This window comes from Drosophila persimilis, unplaced genomic scaffold, assembly GCF_003286085.1.
Source record: "Drosophila persimilis strain 14011-0111.01,24,50 unplaced genomic scaffold, DperRS2 tig00000000-arrow-pilon, whole genome shotgun sequence".
Lineage (NCBI taxonomy): Eukaryota > Metazoa > Arthropoda > Insecta > Diptera > Drosophilidae > Drosophila > Drosophila persimilis.
In genome coordinates this window covers 10,755,471-10,778,240 of record NW_020825288.1, presented here as the reverse complement: position 1 = coordinate 10,778,240, position 22,770 = coordinate 10,755,471, and the positions used below count along the sequence as shown (strand labels likewise).

Below are 22,770 nucleotides of genomic sequence, written 5' to 3'. Positions count from 1 at the left end.
TTGTCGCCTGTGTGAAAAATGAAAATTAAAAATTTCAACCGAAATGCAACGAAAACACGCTGCAACATGTGGCTGCTGCCTGGATTTCGGGGTTGGGCCACTGTGCGACTGTGCTTAAGCCAAATGCGCGAAAATTTCTGCGCTAATCGCCTCAAATTGTCCGCCAAATGTGTGCCATTTAAATTGTCATAAATTTTGCAATGTTCCCCGTACCGGCCCGGCCCGTCCCGTACATGGTGCCGACTCCAGTCTTTTATTCGGCATCTGTGGCAATGTGGCACTGTGGCTCTGTGGCTCTGTGGCTTTAATTAATTTCGGACTGGCGCAAAAAAATGGCCTGCAATTATTTACATATTCGAATTTATGGCTCACACTACTTAACCATGCCCTGGAATGGCTCCAATTATTTATCTTCAATTCTATTATACTCGTATGTGGGGAGCTGCTGGAATCACGCCCCACAAATGTGTGTCGCCGCAGATTTATGTGCCTGTCGATGGGCTGCTCGAATGGAGCAGCAGTCGGAAATACATACATATGTCAAACGGATGGTCGTAGAATGTCAGTCGTTTGTCTTTTTCGGTTGATTCAGAACGGAAACGGGGATTGAATGCTCACTTTTATGTGTCAACTAATTGTTATTGACTAAGCAAAAGTTCACAGATCTATAAATACACCGATGGAGCGCTCTTCCCACACCCGAAGTACTCCTTCAGGTACTGCAAACACCAAAGCCCTCTCTCCAGAAATAATGGACTCCTTCTTGCAGTTCTTATCCTCATCGCTTAGCATAATCCCCCCTGCAGCCCACATGTCTGGGCCTCAATGCACAGTAAATCGATTTGAAATTCGCATAGGGGCGAAAGGTTATATGAACTTTTGTCAAAGACAAGAATTTGGAAATCGAATGCCGGCCGGCATGTCTCTGGCTCTGGGTCTATATACGAATACTCGTATCGCTACCCCCGCCCCCTGTCTTCTGTCTGTGCTTCTGGGGCAAGTGAAACGGTTAAAGAGTTTTCTGTGTCCGCTGGCTGTTGTTGATTTTATAGGTACGATTTTATTTCTGTTTTGTATTTTTTTGTATTTTTTATGGCGCATGCGTGCGTTCGATTGAGTTTTTTGATTAAAATGTCGCCGCCACCGTCGCTGTCGCGGCTGCTGCTGTCGCGACTTGGACTTGGCGACAGGCAAAGGCAAGAGCCAACAGCAAGGGGTCTCTACGCCAGGCACTCTCTCTCTCTCTCTCTCTCTCTCTGTCATTCCAGCTCCGACTTCAACTCCAAATCCAAATCCAACTCTGACTCCGAGTCTGCTTCTGCTGGTCAGAGACGTTGGCATTTAAAAATTCTGAATCGCATGCGTTACACAACGGCCCGTGGCGAGCTCGTAAATCAGCAGTGCAAACGAGTCAGTGAGACGAAGACGGAGGGCCTCAGAGACAGACCAAACAGCCAGACAGATAGACAGAAAGACAGACAGTTGGCAACATTTTGTGGGGGTCTCTGGCGGAGGCAGAGGCAGGGGCGGGGGCAGAGAGCAGTGTCAGAGGGTGGGTTGAGAGAGCGCTACGCTGCCCCGGCAATTGATCGTTTTGAGGCGATTGGCAGGCCGCCAGGCCAGGCCTGGCCAGATCGAAACCGAGACCCAGGCCCACACTCGGCTCCAAAGTTGTCTTCTTCTGCCATTTTGGCTGCATTTCAATTGTGCAAAGCTAACGGTACATTTGGCTATAGGGACACCACCACCACCGTGTCGGAGACGCGTTGAAAGTTCATGGGAGGTCTTTCTTCCCTTCCTCTTTAATACCCTTGGAGAGTGTTATTTGATTTAGGAAAACTCTTTTTTGAAACTGTCATAGAAGGTCATGAAAGGATATTTGTATTTGGGAATACTCCTTCTTATAGCTATCATAGAAAGAATGGACCTGCAAGCGTATCAAAGGCTTCGGGCTTTCGTGTTTTTACTGTCCCGCTGTGTGTTGTTTTCATTTAAGCCAATTTAGCTTTCATTTGGCCAACTAATTAGCAGGAAAGCAGGGGTAAAAGGGGTAGCCGGGGACGGAAATAAGTTAGGCGGCCTTTGTTCTATTTGATGATTGACTTGACCAAAAGTTCTTTATTCAGAGACAAACCCCGAAAAGCAGAGAGAGAGCGAGAAAACCAAACAAAATAAAAAACATTCGTACGTAAGTAGTTTGCTTATTTGCTTGGAATAAAATTGTTTGCTGGGGTGTGTCCGCTGCTAAATGGCCACTGTCCGTCCCACGTCCCACTCTGATCAGTCTGTAAGTGTGTGTATGTGCGTGAGTGTGTTTTTTGAGGCTGATTGATTCGCTCGCTGAGGTCACCTCAACGTGATTAATTGCCGATTGCGAATGACTGGGCTGGCGAGAGAGAAGTGTCACCGAAGGGAGGGGAGGAGTACACAACTACAGAGACAGATACAGATACAGTTCCCCACTTGAGATTGCGAGGGTTGTCTGACGCATACTCGTGCACAGTGAAAAGCTCTCATAGAAAGTCTTGGCCAATATTTGCTTGCAAATTGCAGGCCGGCCGCCTTCTGCCGAGACCTACCTCAATGCAACTCTCTGGGCAGCTGGGCTTATATCAACAGCCAGCACGGCGGACCAGGCTAAATAAGTAAATAGGAGGCAGAGGTGAGCACAGAACAGCACAGCAGAAGCTGTCGCGGATGGAGAAGGGAGCGGAGATGGGGCTGGGACTGGGGCCGGGGCCAAATGGAATGGCTGGACACGCAAGACGATTAGCAGGGCATTCTGTTGAGATCTTTGAGCTGGTCCCCTGAGCTGACGTGTGTCGGCTCGGGACAACGTCTTCGTCATGCTGATCAACACAGATCAGAGGCGCCCCGAGACGCCGCCTTCTGTAGCTCAGACCTCACCTTCCTTCTACCTTCCCCCCCACTGCCTATTCTGCAATGTGTTTAGCTCCATTTCACGTCATCCCACAAAAGGGCAGGGCCTGGAGATCTCTGAGACTCTGACTCTGACTCTGGGACTCTGGCGGCTTTCAAGCCTCATTTGCCTATCAAAATGATATAATACGCACTCATGACGTCGATGGCGATGTTGATGGCGATGGCTCTGTGTGTACGTGTTTCCTGTTCCTCTTTCTGTTTTGTGTTTTGTGCTTTCTGCCTTTTGTGCAAATCTCTGCTGCACAACCGCCGCCTGCGGGTGGCACTCAAGCAAGGGGCGTGTCTGGAATCAAATGGAGTGCACTCCACGCACACAGTTGGTGACAAAGCTGACCGGGGAGTGTTTTTTTTCTTTTTTTCGGGGCCGCAGCCTGCAGCCTGCAAGTGCGTGTGGAGTGTGGAGCGTGGAGCGTAGAGCTGCACCCAAATGGCAATCAATTTTTTCTCTCTCTTTTTGGTTGCAGCTCCCTCGTGGCGGCATGAGACTTTTACGACTTTTCCAATTGCCCGACCTATGCGGCGACGCATTAATAATAATAGTTTTTTAGTTTCCTCCTTTATTTATTATTAACCACAAATTCCGTGGGGCCGGAGACAGAGACACTTTCTAGAGAAGTTTTTTATGCGGCCTTAAGTGGCTTTTTATTAAACATTGCGGCATTTAATTGATTTGTAATAGATTCGACTTCGACTCTACGGGCGTGTGAGTGTCTGCCTCATGCCACACAGAGGTGTGCCAATGTGAGTGTGTCATGTTAACGGAAATCCAAGGCTCCATGTCATGCATAATTCATTCAAAATTGCAGTCGCGTCGGAGGAACACAAACACACAAAAAATATGCACACGCCCTTAACAGCCGCCCTGACATTTCTACTCGAATATTTATATACAGAAATACATTTCCTACACAAACATGTTTTCCTTTTTATTCGATGTTTTTCACTGATCTTCAAGTATTTTAATAACATCAGAAATTGCCTTTAATTGGTTTTACTTAGCTTTAAGTGATTGCCTTTGCCCAGAGGTACGGACTCAAATGATTCAGATGCCTGGCTGCGATTCATTCTCTGGCATTTTATATTTAATTTCGATCAATTTTGTACACCCTTTCAGAAGGTATTACGGTTTGCACAGGAGAATAATTTGCATGAACTTGAAGATAGTTCATCCAAAGATCAAGAATCCCTGAGTTTCATTTGTTTCTTAGCTAAGGGGTCTATCACTATCTTAGGAACCATGAATCTGTTAGGGTATCTAAAACTTCGTTAAGTTCATTTTGTGTTTTATTTATGTATTTTGCCTCTTAGCTGACTCCATCGGCAAACACTTATCTCTCATAACCGGACATGACGAGGATCTGAGCTGGCCGCCAGCTCTCCTCCATTGACCTTCGTTGACTTGGCGGAGTTCTGTCATCAGTCCGCGGGATATTCCCGGGATACACCCCTTTGACACTCTATGGTGCAGATCAATTAATAACAATAAGAATAACAAGCGCTATTAACTAGCCTAATGACTGTGGGCCTGGCCGGGGCTGATTTTTCCCACGAGTACGGGTACGAGTACTCGAATGTGCAACATATCCGCCCAGGCGATCTCTGGCGACAATGCGACTTAGTTGCACAAAGCTGATTAAGCGGGAGAGCTCGAAACTTACCATTTCCTGCCGCAAAGGCGGCGATGCGCTCCCTAACCGAACGTCTGGGCTCGTCATGGGCGATGTTGTTGCTGTTGCAGATGTTGCTGCCGTTACTTTTGTTGTTGTTGTTGCAGCTGTTTGGCTGCACATGTGTTGTCGGCGTCGGCATGGCCTGCGTTGAGTCATGGCTAGGACTACGCTTCACCATTGTCGTTTTGATCACAGTCTTGAGGCGGCTGGGCGTGGTCGGACGCGCTGCAATGCGGGGCTTAGGTGTTGCTGTTGTTGCTGTTGCTGTTGTTGCTGTTGCTGTTGCGCTTGTTGTTGCTGCTGGCAATGTTGCTTTATCGTTGCACAGCACTTCTGTGGCAGCACCCACAAACTCTTCTGCTGCTGCTGCTGCTGCCGCTGTTGTTGTCAGCCCACACTCGCAGGCTGTGGCAGCTAGGTCTGTTGCTGTTGCTGTTGCAGATAGTTTTGCTGTTGGTGTTGCTGTCGTAATTGTCATTTTATTCTTCGACGACTTCGGTGAATCAATTTTCGAGTTGTTGCTGTTGCTGTTGGTATTGGTATTGGTATTGGTAGTGCTGTTCGTTTGGGGCACGTCGGCGGTGTCGGGTAATTTACAATAATTACAGCGCGGCTTGTTGTTGTTGTCGTAGCTTAGTGTATTTTCCTTATTGCTATGTTGCTGCAATTGTTGTTGCAATTGTTGTTGGTGTTGCTGTTGCTGTTGCAAGCTATTGCTAAGTCTTTGGGTTGGTTGTCGTTGCTGCTGCTGCTGCTGCTGCTCATTGCCACTCTGCGGGCTCTTTGTGACAGCGCAAGTTTTAGTTGCTGCAGATAGATCGCTGCTGCTGTGGCTGTTGCTGTTGCCTTTGTGGTCCTGCCGCCATTGTTCGGACAGATTTCGTTGATTCATTAATATCAGCGCCACATTTCCGTCGTTTCTCTGGCCAGCATTGTTGTCAGCGATATCATTGGCATCGTCGTCATTACCATTACCATTACCATTATCGCAGGTATCGTAGCTATCGTAGTTATCGTAGTTGTGGCAATCGTAATCGGTGTGGCAATCTTGGCGTCGCTTGGCCGTCGTCGCCGCCGCTACATCGTGGCGTGCCACATCATCAATATAGGTAAAATCGTTATCAACGAATATATTTCTGGCATGCAGCGTATTTTTGCTGCCGCTGATGCTCTTCGGCTGCCTCAGATCGTAGCGCCTCCGCTGCGGACAGCAGCAGAACTTGACAATGGATCGCGGCGAAGTCGGCGATAGAGTCGGCCGCGTCGGCGTCGCCGGTGTGGCAATGTCAGCCCATTTCTCGATCAATGCCAGCTCGCGAGCATTGGACATTGTCGTATGGCCATGGAGTGTTATTCTGCAACAAAACGAGAGACAAGCAAATTAATTACAATTACAACTACAACAAAAAGGGGATGGGGGTACTGTATTGCTGTTCTGCTGTACTGCTGTACTGTTCGCCCCAGCGCGAGAGTAGCAGACAAAAATCAATTAACCACATTTCTCGACGCGTCTCGGGCCTTTCAGCCAAAACGCTTCCTCATTCCTGCGCTGGCGCTCTCTGTCTCGCTGTCTGTCCGGAGTCCGGACCATGATGGAGCTGGAGCTGGAGCTCCGCCGCTGAAAGCCGATTCGCTGCGCACATCACAAGCCACAAGCCACACGGAGAAGCAGACGCAGACGCAGAAACCAAAGCCCAGAGCCTGCAACGCGCCATCTGTGCGTCATGGTTGCAACGTGTTTTAATTGCCAACTGCTTTTCGCGCCACACTTTCCCAGCTGCTGCTGCTGCCCTGTCCCGGCCGGCATCCACTTCTAAGTGACCGCCAAAATGTTTGGGGCAGCCACTGGCACTGGCACCGGCACTGGCACCGGGCCGTGTGGCAAGCTGTCGATGCATGATTAACTGCCGCGCCGTGCTGCAAACGGCAAACTGCATTTAATTGCATTCGAGAGATGCAGCCTGCCGCAGGGCACTCTCGACAGCAGGTAGCCAAATCCGCGAATTCCATATGCCGCCCACTGCCGCGCATTGTTGATTAATTTGTGGCATGCGGCTGAGAGGCACTTGGGCTGGTTCGGAACTCGACTAACTGCTACCTTATTGGCCATTGGGGTTGACCTTATCCTTGCTGGCGGGCGACCCGGCTAAAAGCTTTTTGCGTGCCGTGAAAGTTGCAACTTGGGAAAATTCCTTTCACTGCCGGGCCAGGCCTGCCTTTTGTGTGCTTTGGCCACGCCTCTTGTCAAATCTTTGACAAATTAATTTCAATTGTTTAATGCACACACACTCGATCCCGATCCCGAGCCCGACTTATCATTCACTTTATCTATTGTGGGGCCAGAGTGAAAATAAATTAACAATAAATAATTTTAATTATTTCATGAAGATGTCAAATTACACACGCCCCCACGCAGAAAAGGCCAAAAGACAAAGGCAACAAACAGCAGAAAAAAAACCAAGAGCCAGGCTCCATTATGAGCCTCACATCCAGCTCCCAAATGGCTGCCTGTCTGCCTGCCTGCCCCCCTGCCAGCCATGTGCCATGGTCTGGGACTGGGACTGGGACTGTGGCCGGGTCGCGTCTCGCGATCTTTGCCACTTACGGGCCGGCTATTGTGGCAGCTTGTGGCACAGCTGCGCGCTCTTTGTATTTATGATTATTTTCCATTTTATTTTATTTATTAAATTTGTGTGTTTGCCCAAGCCGCCTTCCAACACCCTCCTGCGGCACTCTTTTTCGGGCAGCTCTAATAGGATTTGTTCGCAAATCTTCGGCGCTGTCCGATCTGTTGATGGCCCGACGTCATACAATTAAGCCCCGAAAGCCGCTAGTTAAATTTCACTACCAGCTGTGGGACTGTTGGCTGACTGTCGGACTGTCGGACTCCCGGACTTTCGGACTGGCCCTATTTGTCGCTGGCGGGGATCACATTACACATCTGGTGCGTCCCCTATTACCAAAGAAGCTGCCAGCAGACGGGCTACCAAACGATTTGTCAAATAGTTTAGGCCCAGAAAACTGTGGGATGTGTTTAATGAATATCCGATGAAGATGGATCAGGTGCAACGATGGCGAGAGGGTTAGGCCTGAAAGACTTGGAAATACCCTGTAGACTTCCAAAGGGGTTGCAAAAGAAAGGTGCTACTTGAGGATACCTGCAAAATCTGGGAATTACAAGATGTAGACACTTCTTGCTGTAGAACACTTATGCTTTTCATACGGACTAAAGGGATACGATCCCCTTTTGCTTTTGCTCTCCTATCATCGTCCAGTATACCCCTTCGTATGAATTTAATCTCGGATAAAAAACGATCATAAAAAGAAGCGACATCGGAAAACATAAATTTCAAATATGCCACACCGATGGGACTCTGCCCCAAAGCCTCTGTCTCTTGTTTTTTTCCCCCATAAATCCGAATGCGGTATAGATATATACATATATATATATATATATATCCACTTATGTATATGCCTTGTGCTGTGCTTTATTTGTGTTATTGTGATTTATGGGCCTGCGCCTGCGATGCCTGTTGTTGCCTGTTGTTGGCTGTGTTGCTCTGTTGTCATAAAGAGTACGAAATTAATATTGAAAAGCTACTAAATCCAGACTTACGCATAAATTAAAAAGTTAAGTAGGTAGGCTGTGCCCCCAGACATGGACTATTTTTGGTACAAAGCAAAAGCAAAGCCAGAAACAGAAAACTGAAAACTGAAAACAAAACAGCGAACATTTCTCGAGCCTCGAGTGGATTTTCTCGCATGTTTAACCCGTGATTTATGGCTCAACAGAAAGAGCGAAAGAGATGGAGACGGGGGCTTTGTTTTTGTTTTTGTTTTTGTTTGTGTTTTTGCAATGCATTTGACATCGTAAATATTTGTCAGTGCATTAAGTTGACTGCATACACACAAATAAATCGATATGCATACTCGCATGAGAGTACGAGGCTGCCTTTGCGCATGCGCATGCGTGGCACGTACACGTACACGTTGCCCCTTCGATTGGCGATTATTTATGAAGTCTAGACCCCTGATTTGGCATACTTATAATTAGCATACAGGCTATAGCTGGGTGTGTTTGTGGCTGTCGCCGATATATCAGATACTATATATAGATACGAATAACGGTAGCAAAGTTCTATGAACTGAACCGTTGAGTGCCCGCCAGCCAGCGACTGTCAGCTTAGCTAATTGAGGCCGCGTCGGAGCCTCGCTCCAGCGCTTACTGTCAGCCAGTTTGTCACTTTAGCAATCGATCAATCAATCGATCAATCGATCGGGCAATCAATAAGTCAATCATATGCATGGCCAATCAGCAGAGTGCATACAAATTGCCGCAATTGTCTATTGGGCTTTTCATAAGTGCATTACTGAAGTGAAAGAGTTTCGCTTTTCATCATGATCATGATGGGGGATGGGGAATGGGGGAAGAAAAATGAAAAATTCGATAGATTTAAATACGCATTCGTTTTGATGCCCAGATTGGAGGAAAGTTTTCTGGCCACGGGGCCAGGCAATCAAGGCGACATTAAAGCTCTGCCTCTGGCACTCTCTATCCAGAGACGGAGACGGAGATGGAGCCGGGGGACTGCGAATGGTACTGGGATCTGTGCAGTGTTTTTGTTTTTTTCGGGGCCTTCGAACCGGTCAGTACGATTGCCTTGTACGATGTCTATTAATGTTGCCCATTAACCTTTTAACCCCCAGATTGCCAGCTAGCCAGCCCGCTAGTCCGCCTCCTTCCCCCACCCCACCTGACTGACTGCATTGCGTGGTAATGGCTCTCTTTCTCCCGCTTTGTCTCTTTGTGTCTCTCTCCGGCTCTCTTCACGCAAAAATGCGCAGAAGCTAAACGCTTTTCTCCTACCATTTTGGCCATTTATTGAGGGGTTACACTCCGCAGCACACTGCTTCTGCTGCTGCTCCTGCTTCTGCTTCTGCTGCCAGCCGAATTTGTTGCCAATTTGTTGCGCCACAAACTTTGTTGCAGAGTCAGTCCCTCTGTTCGTTTTCGGTTACTCGTCCAATTAATTTCCGCATTTCCCAGACACAACTTGGCAATTAATTTTGCAGTTTGCATTTCTTCAACCTTGTTGGCCTGACCTTTTGGCTCAAGTGATTCACGCCAACGCCACACACGTCAGCTTTGGTTTTGGTTTTGGCTTTGGTTTGGGCTTCGGTTTCGGTCTTTTGGTTTTTTTGGTCCTAACGAGAATGGCTTCGCTTTGGCTCTAAGTCGGCAATTAATCAAAGCCCCCTGGGCCACGGACAAATCCTTTGTACACTCCTTGTGCATTCGTATATGGCCAACGACTGACAACGCAAATGGCTAAAATGACAGCGGGCCGTGGCCGCTTCATGAGTCAGGCCGATGGGCAACGGTAACATTACTGCATGCGTTGGCTCTTTTTGGGCGGCTTTTCCAGGCTTTTCCAGTACGGTACAGCGGATGACTGACAGACGCGGCTGACAGGCGATGCCAAAGGCCATACACACGACAGGACGGGACAGAGTGACGGCTTTTTATTGAAATTAACTTTACCAATTTGTACGGGCATATCCCGCTGAGTGCATAATAAGTTTGTCAAAAAATTAGAGAAATACTCGAAAGCAGGGGCTGGGGCTGGGACTGGGACTGGGACTGGGGGGAACATGACCGCTCTCTCCCCAAGTCGAAGCCTGCAGCGAGCACAGTGATATCACAGTTTTGAGTCTCAGTTTTCTCAGGGCCAAGGACAAGGACGCCTTGTGCAAATACTCAATGTTTGCTCTGGCAATAATTGGCGGCATTATTGACGCTCGCGGATAGCCACTCAATGGCCAGAGATTACCTGAACTTCAAATCAGCGCTAAAATTCACGAAAAATTCAATTTCAACTTCAATTGTTTGCGTGGTCGGTCGGGGTCTCTATTTTGTGTGCTGCTGTTAGCTTTTTGCTTTTTTGGCAAAGGCCAAGTTAATGAAAATATCATTACAGTTTAGCCCAGAGCGCAACAATAAACATGGCCCGCATCTAAGGCTTGGCTTTGGCGTGGCTTGGCTCGGCCCAAGTGCTCGTTTATTGACACATGAAATATGATCGCTTCTCGGGGGATTGTGTGATCCGGAGGTGCGTGCTAAGCGGGCATTACTCAAGCAGCGCTCAGCAGCCAACAGTCAAAAGCTCAGCTCTGCGAGTGCGCGTGCGCGTGCGCGACTGCGACTGCCGCTCTCTTCTTCTGGGCGTCAAGATTAAGCGCAAAAGTGCGCAATCTGTGCGCTGAGCTTTTGCGCAGAGCTGCTGTCAGTTTGACAAATGCTCAGAGCTCAGCGATTGTGACAGTTTTAGCGGATTCGTAATGAAGCATGCGCGCACATGCATAAATAGCATAAATATCAACCAGCAGAAACAGCCATCCCCAGCCATCACCCATCCACCAATCACCCATCGACCATCTCAAACGGGGCCTATCCCCCACTTGCCCCTCACTTGGCAGCTCCTCCGGGGGCCCCGCAACGGGATGACAAATTGCTGGGACTGCCCTGCTGGAATTTGGTTATCGTGCGGCGCTGCTGCTTTTTTGCTTTTTGCTTTTGGTAATTAAAATAATGCACAGAAGGGTGTCAAGGACTTGCGACGTCAAATGAATTTTAAATTGCCACAAATTGACGGGGCAGACACCGTTTGGTTTTTTGCTCAGTCAGACAGTCAGACAGTCAGCCAGTCAGTGTGAGGCAGAGACAGAGACAGAGTCAGGCATGTGCAAGCAGCATAAGGTGCGTATGCGCAACGAGGTTGCTGATTGAAGAAGGTGTCAATTGAAGATACTTCAAGACGCTTGTACATTTAACAGGGTGCTGCTTGGATAAATCCTATTCCCATTTATTTTCACATTCTTCAGCACTTCCCACAATATAATCTCTGATGTGTTCTACAACATGTCGTATGAGTAATCTACTGTCATTGCCAAAATGATTTGAAGTTCCCTGCTGGGATGCCACAATAAATGTCAACATTTTGGCACGTCTCACTGCGACGTATATCCGTACATCGCTTATACCCCCATACATACCCGTACGTACAGGGCAGGGCACGTATCTAAGCACGCGATCTGCACTGCAAAACCAGGCAGAAACAGTTCAAAATATTTGCATAATTTACCTGCAAAGAAACCAAAGCACACAGACACATAAATTATTGAACTTTTTGTGTATTTTTTTTGTGAAAACAAAATAATTTTAAAAACAAATTGTATGGTAATCGTAGTCGTAATAAAATTTAAAGCGCAGGGGCCGTGCCACACCTTTTGCAATAAATTGTGTACATTTTGCCGTCGCTCACATAATAATTAAATGCACTAAAAATGAATTAAACTCTTGGCTAAAACTTGGATGAAATAAAATGGAGGCTTGGAGACGCGGAATCGAAGCCGAAACCAAAACCGAAAACTGAGACAGAAATCGAGTTGGGGGATAAGAAGGCGAGACGACGTCTGCACTGCCGGCAACTCCATTGATAAATAAACTGGAAAAATGCAATCTCTCTACAACAGCAAAAGAAAAACCCCAAAAATCCCGAAAATATATGTACGCCCTATGGCGGGACAGGCAGAGGCACAGGCACAGGCATAGGCCTGGCTGCACGATGCACGATGGCTTCCTGCACAATATGCAACAATTTGTTGCATGTCCGGATGTTTACAACAAAATAAACAACATGGGCAATGTTCAGTGCACATCAATATCAAAATCAAATTCGAATTCAAATATCCAAATATCCAATCCAAATCGATATGCATAAAACTTGTTACACTTTTGTTTACACAGCGAGGAGGAGCGCAGAGAGCAGACCGCTCTTTGAACACTGATCAAAGTCACATGGAAATTTATTATATAATCATCCGACGGACAGAGAGACAGACAGAGAAACATACAGCTGTACACGACCATAAGTGGCCGCAATCAATCAGTCGGTGATTGGCGGCGATCCGATCGATTGAAACTGATGAAGCGCTAATCTGCCAGTTGACCCAGTTGACTCTTAGCCATATCCCCATCCCCGCCCCAACCCACGCCGAGTGTGCCCCCCAAAAGTACGAGTATCTATGCATCTCTCTGACGCTGCAGCAATTTGTAGCCGCATGCAGGTGAATGCACCCATCTCGGCTCCGTGCGCTGTATTTTGTTTACTAATGAGTACCGCAAGAGGCACCGCACCGCAAGAGTCGCCCCTTAATTGTTCTCTAAATTATTTGGGGGAATGGCTGGCAGAGGGCTTGTCGCCATGTATGTCTAGTACGAGTATCTGCATCTGTACATCTGTATTTGTATATCTGTATCTGTGGTTACGCCGAGTGGCTTTTGGGTCGTCATAATGAGGTGCCAAGCGTAAATATAAGCTTGGAGATTTTTCCATATGCTCGGGAAATGATGCTTTTTTACTTCTTTTGACAGCGACAAATGTTTGGTTCTTTAATGAGATTTTTGGAAATCTCAATCTTCCAAGGTGTTCCTTCCACAAGGTGTTTGTTGTACGGCTGATAAATCTCTATTTTTACTGCTGAGTGTTCCGCTAATGAGCTCGAGTGGTTTGACTCTCCCAAAACTTTAATATAACTCATTCTGCTCTCGAATCACTCACAGAAAGAGAAAAAACGAACACACTCTTGAACAAACACAGCTGCTGGAGCCATTGAAGCTCACAATTGTTTAGACATTGCTGCTGATGCTGATGCTGCTGCTGCTGCCCCCAAAAACAAAACGGAAAACAATTTACAATAAATATTCGATAGGAAAACCATTTGGCATGCCTGGCCAAATTGGGGACGCTCTCGATCCCAGGCCCCCAATTTGTTTGTTTTTTGGGCAAAAGCGCAACAGTCTGCTGATAGAATTGTAACAACTGTCGCGGCATAAATAAAGCCATTATGATTTATGCCGAGCAGACGATTACGAAACTCGTTAGAATGCCACAGACGCAGACGCAGACGTAGACACAGCCACAGCCACAGCCACGGGCCTGTGGATCGAAGCGGATCGGATCGGATCGGTTCGGATAGAATGGGGATTCGTATGCGGATCGATAGCGATGGTAGACCGTGGCCGAGCCTCTGAGTGTGCCGCATGGATTTGCATGTCTAGCGCCAATAATTCTAAGGCGTGCGCGCCTCCGATGATACTCCCAAGTGGTTCCACCTCGGTGCAGTGTGGTGCGGTGCGGTGCGGTGTGGTGCCGAGATTTCGACATTTGATATGGCGTGAGGCTATATTGGCAATCTTCTGTGAGCCCAATGCCCATCCATCGAGTGATCGCACTGATCGCGCTGATCGGTGAATGTGCGTGGAATGGTAAGTTTCTGGGATTGCAATTGCAATTAAAAGAAAGCAGGGAATGGGAACGGGCCCGAGGAGAAGGCTGGCTGGACTCTCCAGGCAGCAGCAGCTGCGAATGCAATCTTGTAGCATGGCTTTTGTGCATGTAAGCGGCACTTTTTATAAGCATTATCAGACTCCAGACACCGTCTACAACCGACTGGCTGTAGTTGTTGTCATTGCCAGATGCGAGAGTCGATTGGCACGCAGCTAAAATAACCAACGCAGATCCACAGCAGATCCACAGCAGATCACAGAGCCAGCAAGTGAAAATCATTGTGAGTCACATGAAGCCCCAGATGTGGAAATGGGGAGACAGAGAGCACAGAACAGCCCACAGACAAAAGCCTCATTAGGCGTAGTCTATAACGCCGCTTGGGTCTTGGTCTGAGACTGGGTCTGGGTCTTGGTCTGTCTTTGGGCTCTGGGCCCGGGGTACGGGGCCCGGGGCCCGGGGCTCGGGGCTCTCTGGGCTCGTTTCAATTTCAGCGTTGGCGTTGAAAGCGCGTCAAGCACTCCTCTTAAACTACATAGTTATAGTCATTGCAGGAGCACCATCCAGACATTCAACCATCCACACGATCATCATCATTATCATCATCATGATGATGATGTTGCGCCCATAAAGCGAATTATGCTATTTGCGTAAATTATTGTCAAGTGGCCCCAACACACTAAATCATAGAGATGCCAGGCTCCTGATGGCCCGATACTGGAGTTGTTTTCACGCCAATCAAATGGTTATGGCTCTCTTAGCCCAGACCCTAACTTTTGAGCCTTTGTGTTGGCTTTGTTTTTTGGCTTTGGAGCTGGCTTTGGAATGGGGGAAGTCTTTGGTCTTTTTGGGCAGACTCAAATCAAGAGTTCACGTTCGGGGTTGACCCACAAAATGTGCGCTGGAATTTCATATTTATTTTTGCCATGGCCTATTAAAATATACAACTTAATGTTCCACTTTTTTCGATGTACGTTCGTTTCGCGAGAACCCCAAAGAGACAAAGCCTGGAAGAACCGGGACCAGCCGGGACCAACTTTCTTATTAAGAATTATATATGAAACCGTAATGAAAAGACATAAAAAATGATACTTTTAAGGGGGTCCAACCCGCACCCCATACCCCGTACGGCCTCTCCTCCCTTTCCCTATTGCCATGTATGCATGCATATGGGGCAGAGCGGGCTCCACTAAAAAAAAACATTTGACCCAGAAATGGAAGTCGCAGTTGCAGTAACGCGGAAGTGCTCCTTGCGGAGGCTGCTTCTGGAAATGGAAATGGAGATGGGAGATGGGAGCTGGGAGATGTGCGGCTCACTGCCTTTCAGCGGGTATAAATAAATTTAATGACTCAATTTGTAATGAGAAATGTGCCCGAATCGTGGGGGCTGTGTGTTTGCTCTGATCAGCTCAAGATTGGGCCACTCGTAAGCCCCACTTGCAGATGTGCAGGCTTTGCCATAACTTTTGCTAAATTGAAGCCCCTTCTGTTCTGCAGACAGTGTTGGTTTTAATCAAAGGACCATTCAGAGGCACAATCATTCGGGTCCACTTAAATTTAAATAAATTACATAATTTACCAAAAGAGAGAGGCGGAGAGAGACAGAGACAGAGAAGTGGAGTGGAGTGGAATTCTTTGTTAGCCCAAAAAGATGCAAATTCATTTCAATTCCTCAGCATTGACATCATCCTGAAAAAACAGGTCCCCGAAATTCCGCAAAAATCAATTCCATACTTTTTTGGCTTTGTTTAATTTATATTTCGCGTAAACTGTTTTTTTTTTTTTGTGTACTCTTTTTGGTTCAGTTCTTGATTGGAAATCGTATTACAAACACAAACCGAATTCTTGTTTGCGAATAGCAACAAATTTATGGGACAAGTGTCAATAGGCCACAGCACATAAATGTTGTTAATTAACATTTATTGTTTGCTGATACTACAACAACAGAAAATATGCAAAAAAGAAAACCATACTCGGGAATAACAAAAGAGGTCTGGCCATAAAATGGCATTCAATTTGCTGGCCATAAAGTTTTATTAGGGTTTTTTGCTATTGAAAATGGAACTCTGGCGTGTTTGTTGTGGGCGTTTTTGCTAAAGGTCTTTCGGTATTTTTAAAATGCGTCGAGAATGTGGATTGGAGTGGAAACAAAGAGTGCTTAATCGCCAATGCGTTGTTTTTTCCTTTTTTTTGTTATCTGGAACTTGGCCTGTTACTGAGTTGAGTTCCGTTGAGGGAAATCACTCAAAGTGGGAGCCTTTTGTTCCCTGATAAGACTTTGTTCTTTGTCTAATCGGGTGCTGAATGAAGACTGGCGACTGGTAATTAACCCAGTGCATTATTGACCGCTGAGTGCATACAAATTTTTATAGTCCACAAAACAATTTAAAGTTATTGAAGAAAAACGCATAGGACGGACCAACCAAATTGATATGATTGGAGAGGCTCCAATGGACCCCAAGCATGGCGTGTCTTCGTCTTTGTCTTGGGACTGGGCTTGGGATGGGGCTGCTGCTGCTGATGCTGCTGTTGTTGTAAACAAACTAATTAAAACTGACACTGACAGCGGATGACAATTTACGCAGCAGCTGCTGCTGATGCTGCTGCTGTTTCGAGAGCTTAGCTGGTTTCTCCACAAGAATTGCCACATCCACGTCTCCCTTTGTGGCAGTTGGCAATTGAAATGTTGCACGCGCAATTGCCCAGACTTCGGTTGCAGCAGCAGCAGCAGAGAAGGGGTCGGGGATGGAGTTGTGTTGGGGCGGAGAGTGGCAAGGCATTCAAATAGAAATGCAATTCCAGCAATGATCATTTAAATTAGCAGCAAACAGCACGCCGCATACAAATTGTCGCTGTGGCTGTGACTCCAACGGGGGCGGGGGCATTGGCAACATGTTGCCAACAGCTGTTGGCCTGCAACACATGTTGGCCACATTGCCACCAAACACAACCCTCCCTCTTCCAAAGCAGAAAAATAACCACACCAACCGGCAGCAAAATTATGACTTGCCTTATACATACATTGCCAATCCAATGCAGAAATGCCACACACACACCTAGACACGAACTGGATGATGTTGCTGCCGCTTTTTGTGGTATGTACATATGGTGGTGGTGGTGGTGGTGCTGCTGCTGCGGTGATGCTGACAACGACGACAGTCAGTCTAGCAAGACATGCGAAACGTGGGCAAATAATTATACATGGATACGGGGGTACCTGTACTTGTACCCGTACTCTCGTACTCTCGTTCCATACCCGTACCTGATCTGTTGCTCTGTGGCTTTTGCTTTTGCTGGCATTGTAATTGTTGTCTATTTGGTGTTGGCTTTTAGCGTAAATGCAAAACACCAAAACAGAGACAAGCAAAGCTTAGGCTTAACTTGAAATTGTTACACATTTATACCCTTACTCAGAGAGTATTGCGATTTTGAAGGCAGGCAACACCTACTTTTGCATATGCTCATACATCAAAGATACTTCTGTTGACTTCAATAGCTTGTATACAAAGCTATAGCCCTGAATATTGACTATTCAGATCACAGTAATGTCATAGGAAATATCTGTCTTCTGCCTGTATGCTATAGGACCCCCTCTCAGGATCTGCTAGAGGGCATCCCCATCTTCGGTCTCTTCAGAATCTTGTCCGTTTTCCATGTTATTGTAGTTGGAACCCCCGAGCATGGACCGACCGGTGACAATCATAATTTTTCATAACTCAACCGGTTTTTTGCGGCGGCCGGGCCTCACTGACGTTTATGAGAGGCTTGTTTTGCGCTAGCGGCAGTTTTCAGCATTTATAAGGCAACATATCGCGTATCGTACATAGTATTTCTCGCAGTGCATGTGTGTGTGTGTGTGTGTTTGCAGCCAGCCCCGCTGCACATGCGCACAAGTGTCGTCGTCGTCGTCGTTGGCGGCGTTGGCGTCTGAGCAGGAACAACAACCGCTAGGCGGCCGCGGGGGGCCACCAGGGCCAGGGTTCAGGAACGGCGTCGCGTCGTGCTCATTGCACAAAAGAATAATGTGGCATGTGCTCGGCCTGTAATTACCTGAGAGCTGAGAGTGCTCACAGATACTCACACACACACACACACACGGAGCTTGAGATACATACACGGAAACACACTGGAATTTGAGCGTACACCTGAGTTTTATGCTGTGTGAGCTGTGTGGAACTGGCTCTCGTAATTAGCCTCTGCTCTGAAATGAAGGCCCTTTGGCCCAAGGTATTTTCGGTCTGTACAACATGTTTTGCATAAGTCTAGAGATTAATGTATCTGAAACCAAACTTTGTGACTATCAAGGGTACTGCCAATCAAATATTGAAATCAAAATGAATGAAATCAGGCATCCGAAAGGCCGAAAATCATATACCCTTGCAGCTTAATAGTAAATCTATTTTTTATGGTTCTATAATCCAACCGATTCCAATCGATTCTACACTAAAGTTTGCTTCAAAAATTAAATAGAAATATGTATTCAACTTTTATGTGAAGAATTTTATAATAAATTTTTAAGTGCGGAAACCCTGAACTGAAATGCTGGCTTACCAAATTTATTTGACATTTCGGCCAAACATTTGAGCCATTTCAGTCTGTTTTGTTTTCCAGCCACTCGCCTGGCATTTAAGGTTGTTTCTTAAGCTCTTTGGACATCTGTGAAATGTAGACGAGACAGGCCAGGCCGAGGCAGGCAGCAGTCTATAATTTTCAAAGACTCAAGTGCCCATCACTGGCCTGGCAGACCCATTTTTCTCTCTGGCTGTGTCTTGTGAAAGGAGTTTGCAGGCTGCTTAGCCCCGGCATTGCATTGCATTGCCAAAATGCCGAGCAACTTGACCAGAAAACAGCAGCGGCAGCAGCAGCAGCAGCAGCAGCGGCAGCAGCAGCAGCAGCAACATGAAAAACTATTGCAGCTGCAATTACTCGCACTTCAAAATGCCAACATTTTGCACAAAGAGAATATTTCGTTGTTGTTTTCCCGAAGAGCAACAAAAAAACTAAAAGGAAAACGTGGCAACATCAATCATTTTGCATTTGCATGCAACAGACAGTAGCCCCGTCGTTGCAACAACAGTGGGAACGGGCAAGAGTGAGGCATAAATTAGCTGCGGGCTTTGTGTTAAGTTTAAATATTGCACTTGCCTCTCCCTGCGGCCGTCTGCGACCCCTGGGTCCTCACTGTTCGTAGCCTGTTTAGTTTCATGGGAGTAAAAGTGCGGTCCTGCTGTTGTCCGATTCCTTGAAGCCATTGCCACAGCCATAAAGTCTATTGTGGGGCCGGCCGCCGACTTCATTCTGGATGCCCCAGACACTTTCGCTGCCGCACAGTTGCTTGCAATTCATTTCGGGCCGTATTTTATTACCACCAGCAGCATGACATGACTCACGACCAATCCACAATCGAATCGACGCGACGATGCGTTGTCATCCCTCAGTCAGCCAGCTCTGCTCTTAAAGGTGTTTTCCCCACTCACCCACACCCACACCCACACCCACATCCACTCCCACTCACAGAGCCACACAGAGTCGATGGCTGGCTGTTTATGGACTCCTGCCCCCTACTGCCCTATGGACACATCCGCTTTGATGACTCAGTCGCTCTCTCTCTCTCGCTCCCTCGACTAGACCAGATCTGCATAAATAAATTGCACTCGATATGGAGGGGGCTTTTCCCCATAAGCACTGGCTGCCCTCATAGTAGGTTCTACACTGAGGAAAACGCTGTCGAAGCTATATGTTGACGTTCCACTATTCTTACAGACTCCTAGTGCTCCCAGTACTCCAGTGCTTCTCAAAGACGTGGCAATTCTTGGGATTCCTGGCGTCAGAGAACACAGCTTACTGCAGTTCGTGTTAGCCTTATAAAAGATGCTGACATAACATTTGGCGGAGCAGTGGGGGGAGGAAGGGGCAAATGATTTATGCTAAATCCAAACAAAAAATCGCATAAACGGACAGGCTTATCTCAATGAGCTGCTGCTGCTGCTACATGCCGCCAACGATCGGCCATGGGGGCCACATGGAGCAACATGGAGAGGCAGATCTCCGATCCCCAGCCGGGGGGGGGGGGGGATGCGTGCAACAACGCAACAGCAACAGCAACAACAACAACAACAAAAACAGCGATATTGATAGGAGCAATTAATTATACGCGCCTCACACTGACAGTAAGCGTTTTGCTTTGGTCGCCCCGCACCAAGCAGTGTCCCCCTCTCTCCCTCTTTCTTCCGCTCTCTACTCCTCTGTCCCTGTCTCTTTTTCTCTTCGCCATGGCCGATCGAACGTCGTCGCTCGTATCAATGACCAAATGACATATTAGCCTTCGTCTTAGTGTAAAAAGCGGCGATAACTTTGGCAGACGCAAACGCGAACGCACACACGCAACGCGGGACTGGGACTGGGACTGGGACCTCCGACTATATCCCATGCCACAGTGCGGCACAGTGTAGACGACGACAAACGCTTAGAACCGTGCACTGCCTCTAATCGTTTATTGAACTCTGGTGAACACATAATACGCATACGCAGCGTGAGTCCCCGGCATAGACTAGAGTTTCCAATTTTGGTTTTTTTTTTTGTTTTTGGGGATGGAGGGGGGAAAACTGGAGCAGACACTAGGCCAGACAGCAGAAGAATGTCCAACTGTGTCGCTCTGCTGGCCCGCTGGCTGCGTTGAGTGCTTGGAATTACTACCGGAAAATGGAGGAAAAGGAGGAGGAGGAGGAGGAGGAGGAGGAGGAGGAGACCCAACCGCAGACCCAGACCCCCAGGGAGAGGCTTTGATTAGTTAGTCCATCCATGGGTTTGGGCTTGGGTTTCGGTTTCGGTTGGGGTTAGGTGTAACCCATACTATCCATACCATCCATACTCCCATGTGGGGGAGTACGAAGAGTAGGAAGTTGATGTGCACGTTTCGTGGAAATATGAGTAGACTTTATCCAGGGGAAGAGGAAGAGAGAGGAAGAGACACGGCGCCATCTGGGGCTGTTGCATTCCCAGCGAATGAATAAGAATGAATGCAGCTCCCACGCTTTAAAGTAGCTCGTTTAGGGTATTTGTCACGTCTTTGTGGTGGCAGCATGGAATGATCTCTCTCTCTCTCTCTCTCAATCTCTCTCTGTCTCTCTGTCTTACTTTAGTGGAGAGTTGGCTGACTCTGTTCTGTTCTATTCATGAAGGTTGGTTTGGGTTCCTCTGGATGTTTATTTACGAGCCCAAAGCGTGCTGTGTCTGCTTGGAATTATGATGATTAAGGAGTAGCAAAGCGACGTCAGCAACTATTACTGAAGCCTTACTGGGTAAGGCTCCAATAGTGCAACAGAAAACTAAGAAAATCGATGGAAAATTGTCAGTTACTACTGTGTAATCAGGCCCCAAACAATAACAACAATCATTGCAATGCCAGAGAGAGACGAAAGATCTCCAGATCTCCAGATCTCCAGCTCTCAACTGATTTGCCAAACAATTACGAATACGAAAACGAATACGAATACGAGTTCGAGTACGGGTCCACTCACAACAAATACTTGGGCTGTACAAGCACTTAAGATAAAAATCTTAATAGAATTGCAAGGCGAAATGCAATACAAACACAGATATAGATACACAGATACACAGATACAGATACAATAGGAAGAGAGAGACTGCTACGTAATGATATTTATCAGCAATTCATACAATTTCCATGGGGGCATCATCATATTTACAAGTTAATATTTGCGCTAACAAGATTTGTGCAACTATGTTGGGGATCCGACATCCAGGGCCTGGTTCTTCCCTCTGCGATCGAGGAACCCCCAAGAGACCCAACAAAAGGATTGCAATGGCACACGGCCAAAGAGATGCAGATAGACAGATAGGAGGCCAGAGAAATAGAAAAAGAGTCCGAGAAGGAGTGGAGTGGAGTGGAGTGGAGTGGAGTGGAGTGGAGAGGAGAGGAGTGGAGAGGAGGAGACATGAGTAGACAAGCAAAATGCTTGTTAAAGCGCAGAACATGCAGATTTCATTAAAGATATAGCCGGATGGAACTGCTGCTGCCAAGCAGTCGCTGAAGGGAGCACTAAGCAGCGCCACAGAAAGAGAACAGAGAACGCAGTGATCCCCAACTGGATCCCAGCGGATATGTTTGTGGATGCAAATGTGGTGCAATATGCGCTCCAATAGCAGGGCTCCAATGATGCGAAAATGAAGCGCAAGAAGGAACTGCAATCTGCAGTCTGCAGCGGAGCTCCTTCTAATGAAAGACAGACACTCGACTAGCTGTGGCCTAATAGCTTCAGTAATAAAATGGCAATTAAGTGGCTTTATGGCCGTATCCCCGTCCTGGTCCACAGCCAACGGGCACGGGCATCCTTTTATGCCTTCGGGGGTCGGTCGAGACCATAAAAATACTTGTTTACGCATGTACCAACAACTCTATAAGAAGTAGGAGGATATATCCTGCCCCCTTCCCCTACCACCGCCAGGAGATCCCAGCTTCGGCATTATCTTTCCTTTCGTTGTGCTGTTTTGTGGTTTTTTCGGCAGATCATTTTTAGTTAGGGGTGGGCCCAGCGCTAGTGCTAGTCCGTTTCTTTATGGTTATTGTGGGGGCATAAGTTTGTGCTATTTTATAGTTTTATGGCCTACACATGTCGAATGCAATTTGGCACTGGGCACTGGGCGGGCCGGGCGTTGGCCAGTTTACGTTTATTGATTTTAAGTGTGAGTTTATGTTGTGCCCGGCCCGGGATAAAGGGAGACTATAAAATAATGCTGTCCATTGGATTCGTTCTGCATGTCCGCCTCATAAGCAGCCTGCCCTTCGG

The 22,770-nt window shown here is 47.3% G+C and overlaps 1 protein-coding gene across 1 annotated transcript in view; it reads right to left on the bottom strand.

Moving 5' to 3' along the window:
* The window catches only part of LOC6587323 (rho GTPase-activating protein 7), a 91,456-nt gene that overhangs the window by 37,441 nt on the left and 31,245 nt on the right, over positions 1–22,770 (bottom strand). The window contains exon 3 of the mRNA XM_026995431.1: positions 4,602–5,968. Coding sequence (XP_026851232.1) covers positions 4,602–5,943 — 1,342 coding nt within the window. The 5' untranslated portion in view covers positions 5,944–5,968. The remainder of the gene's footprint in view (positions 1–4,601; positions 5,969–22,770) is intronic.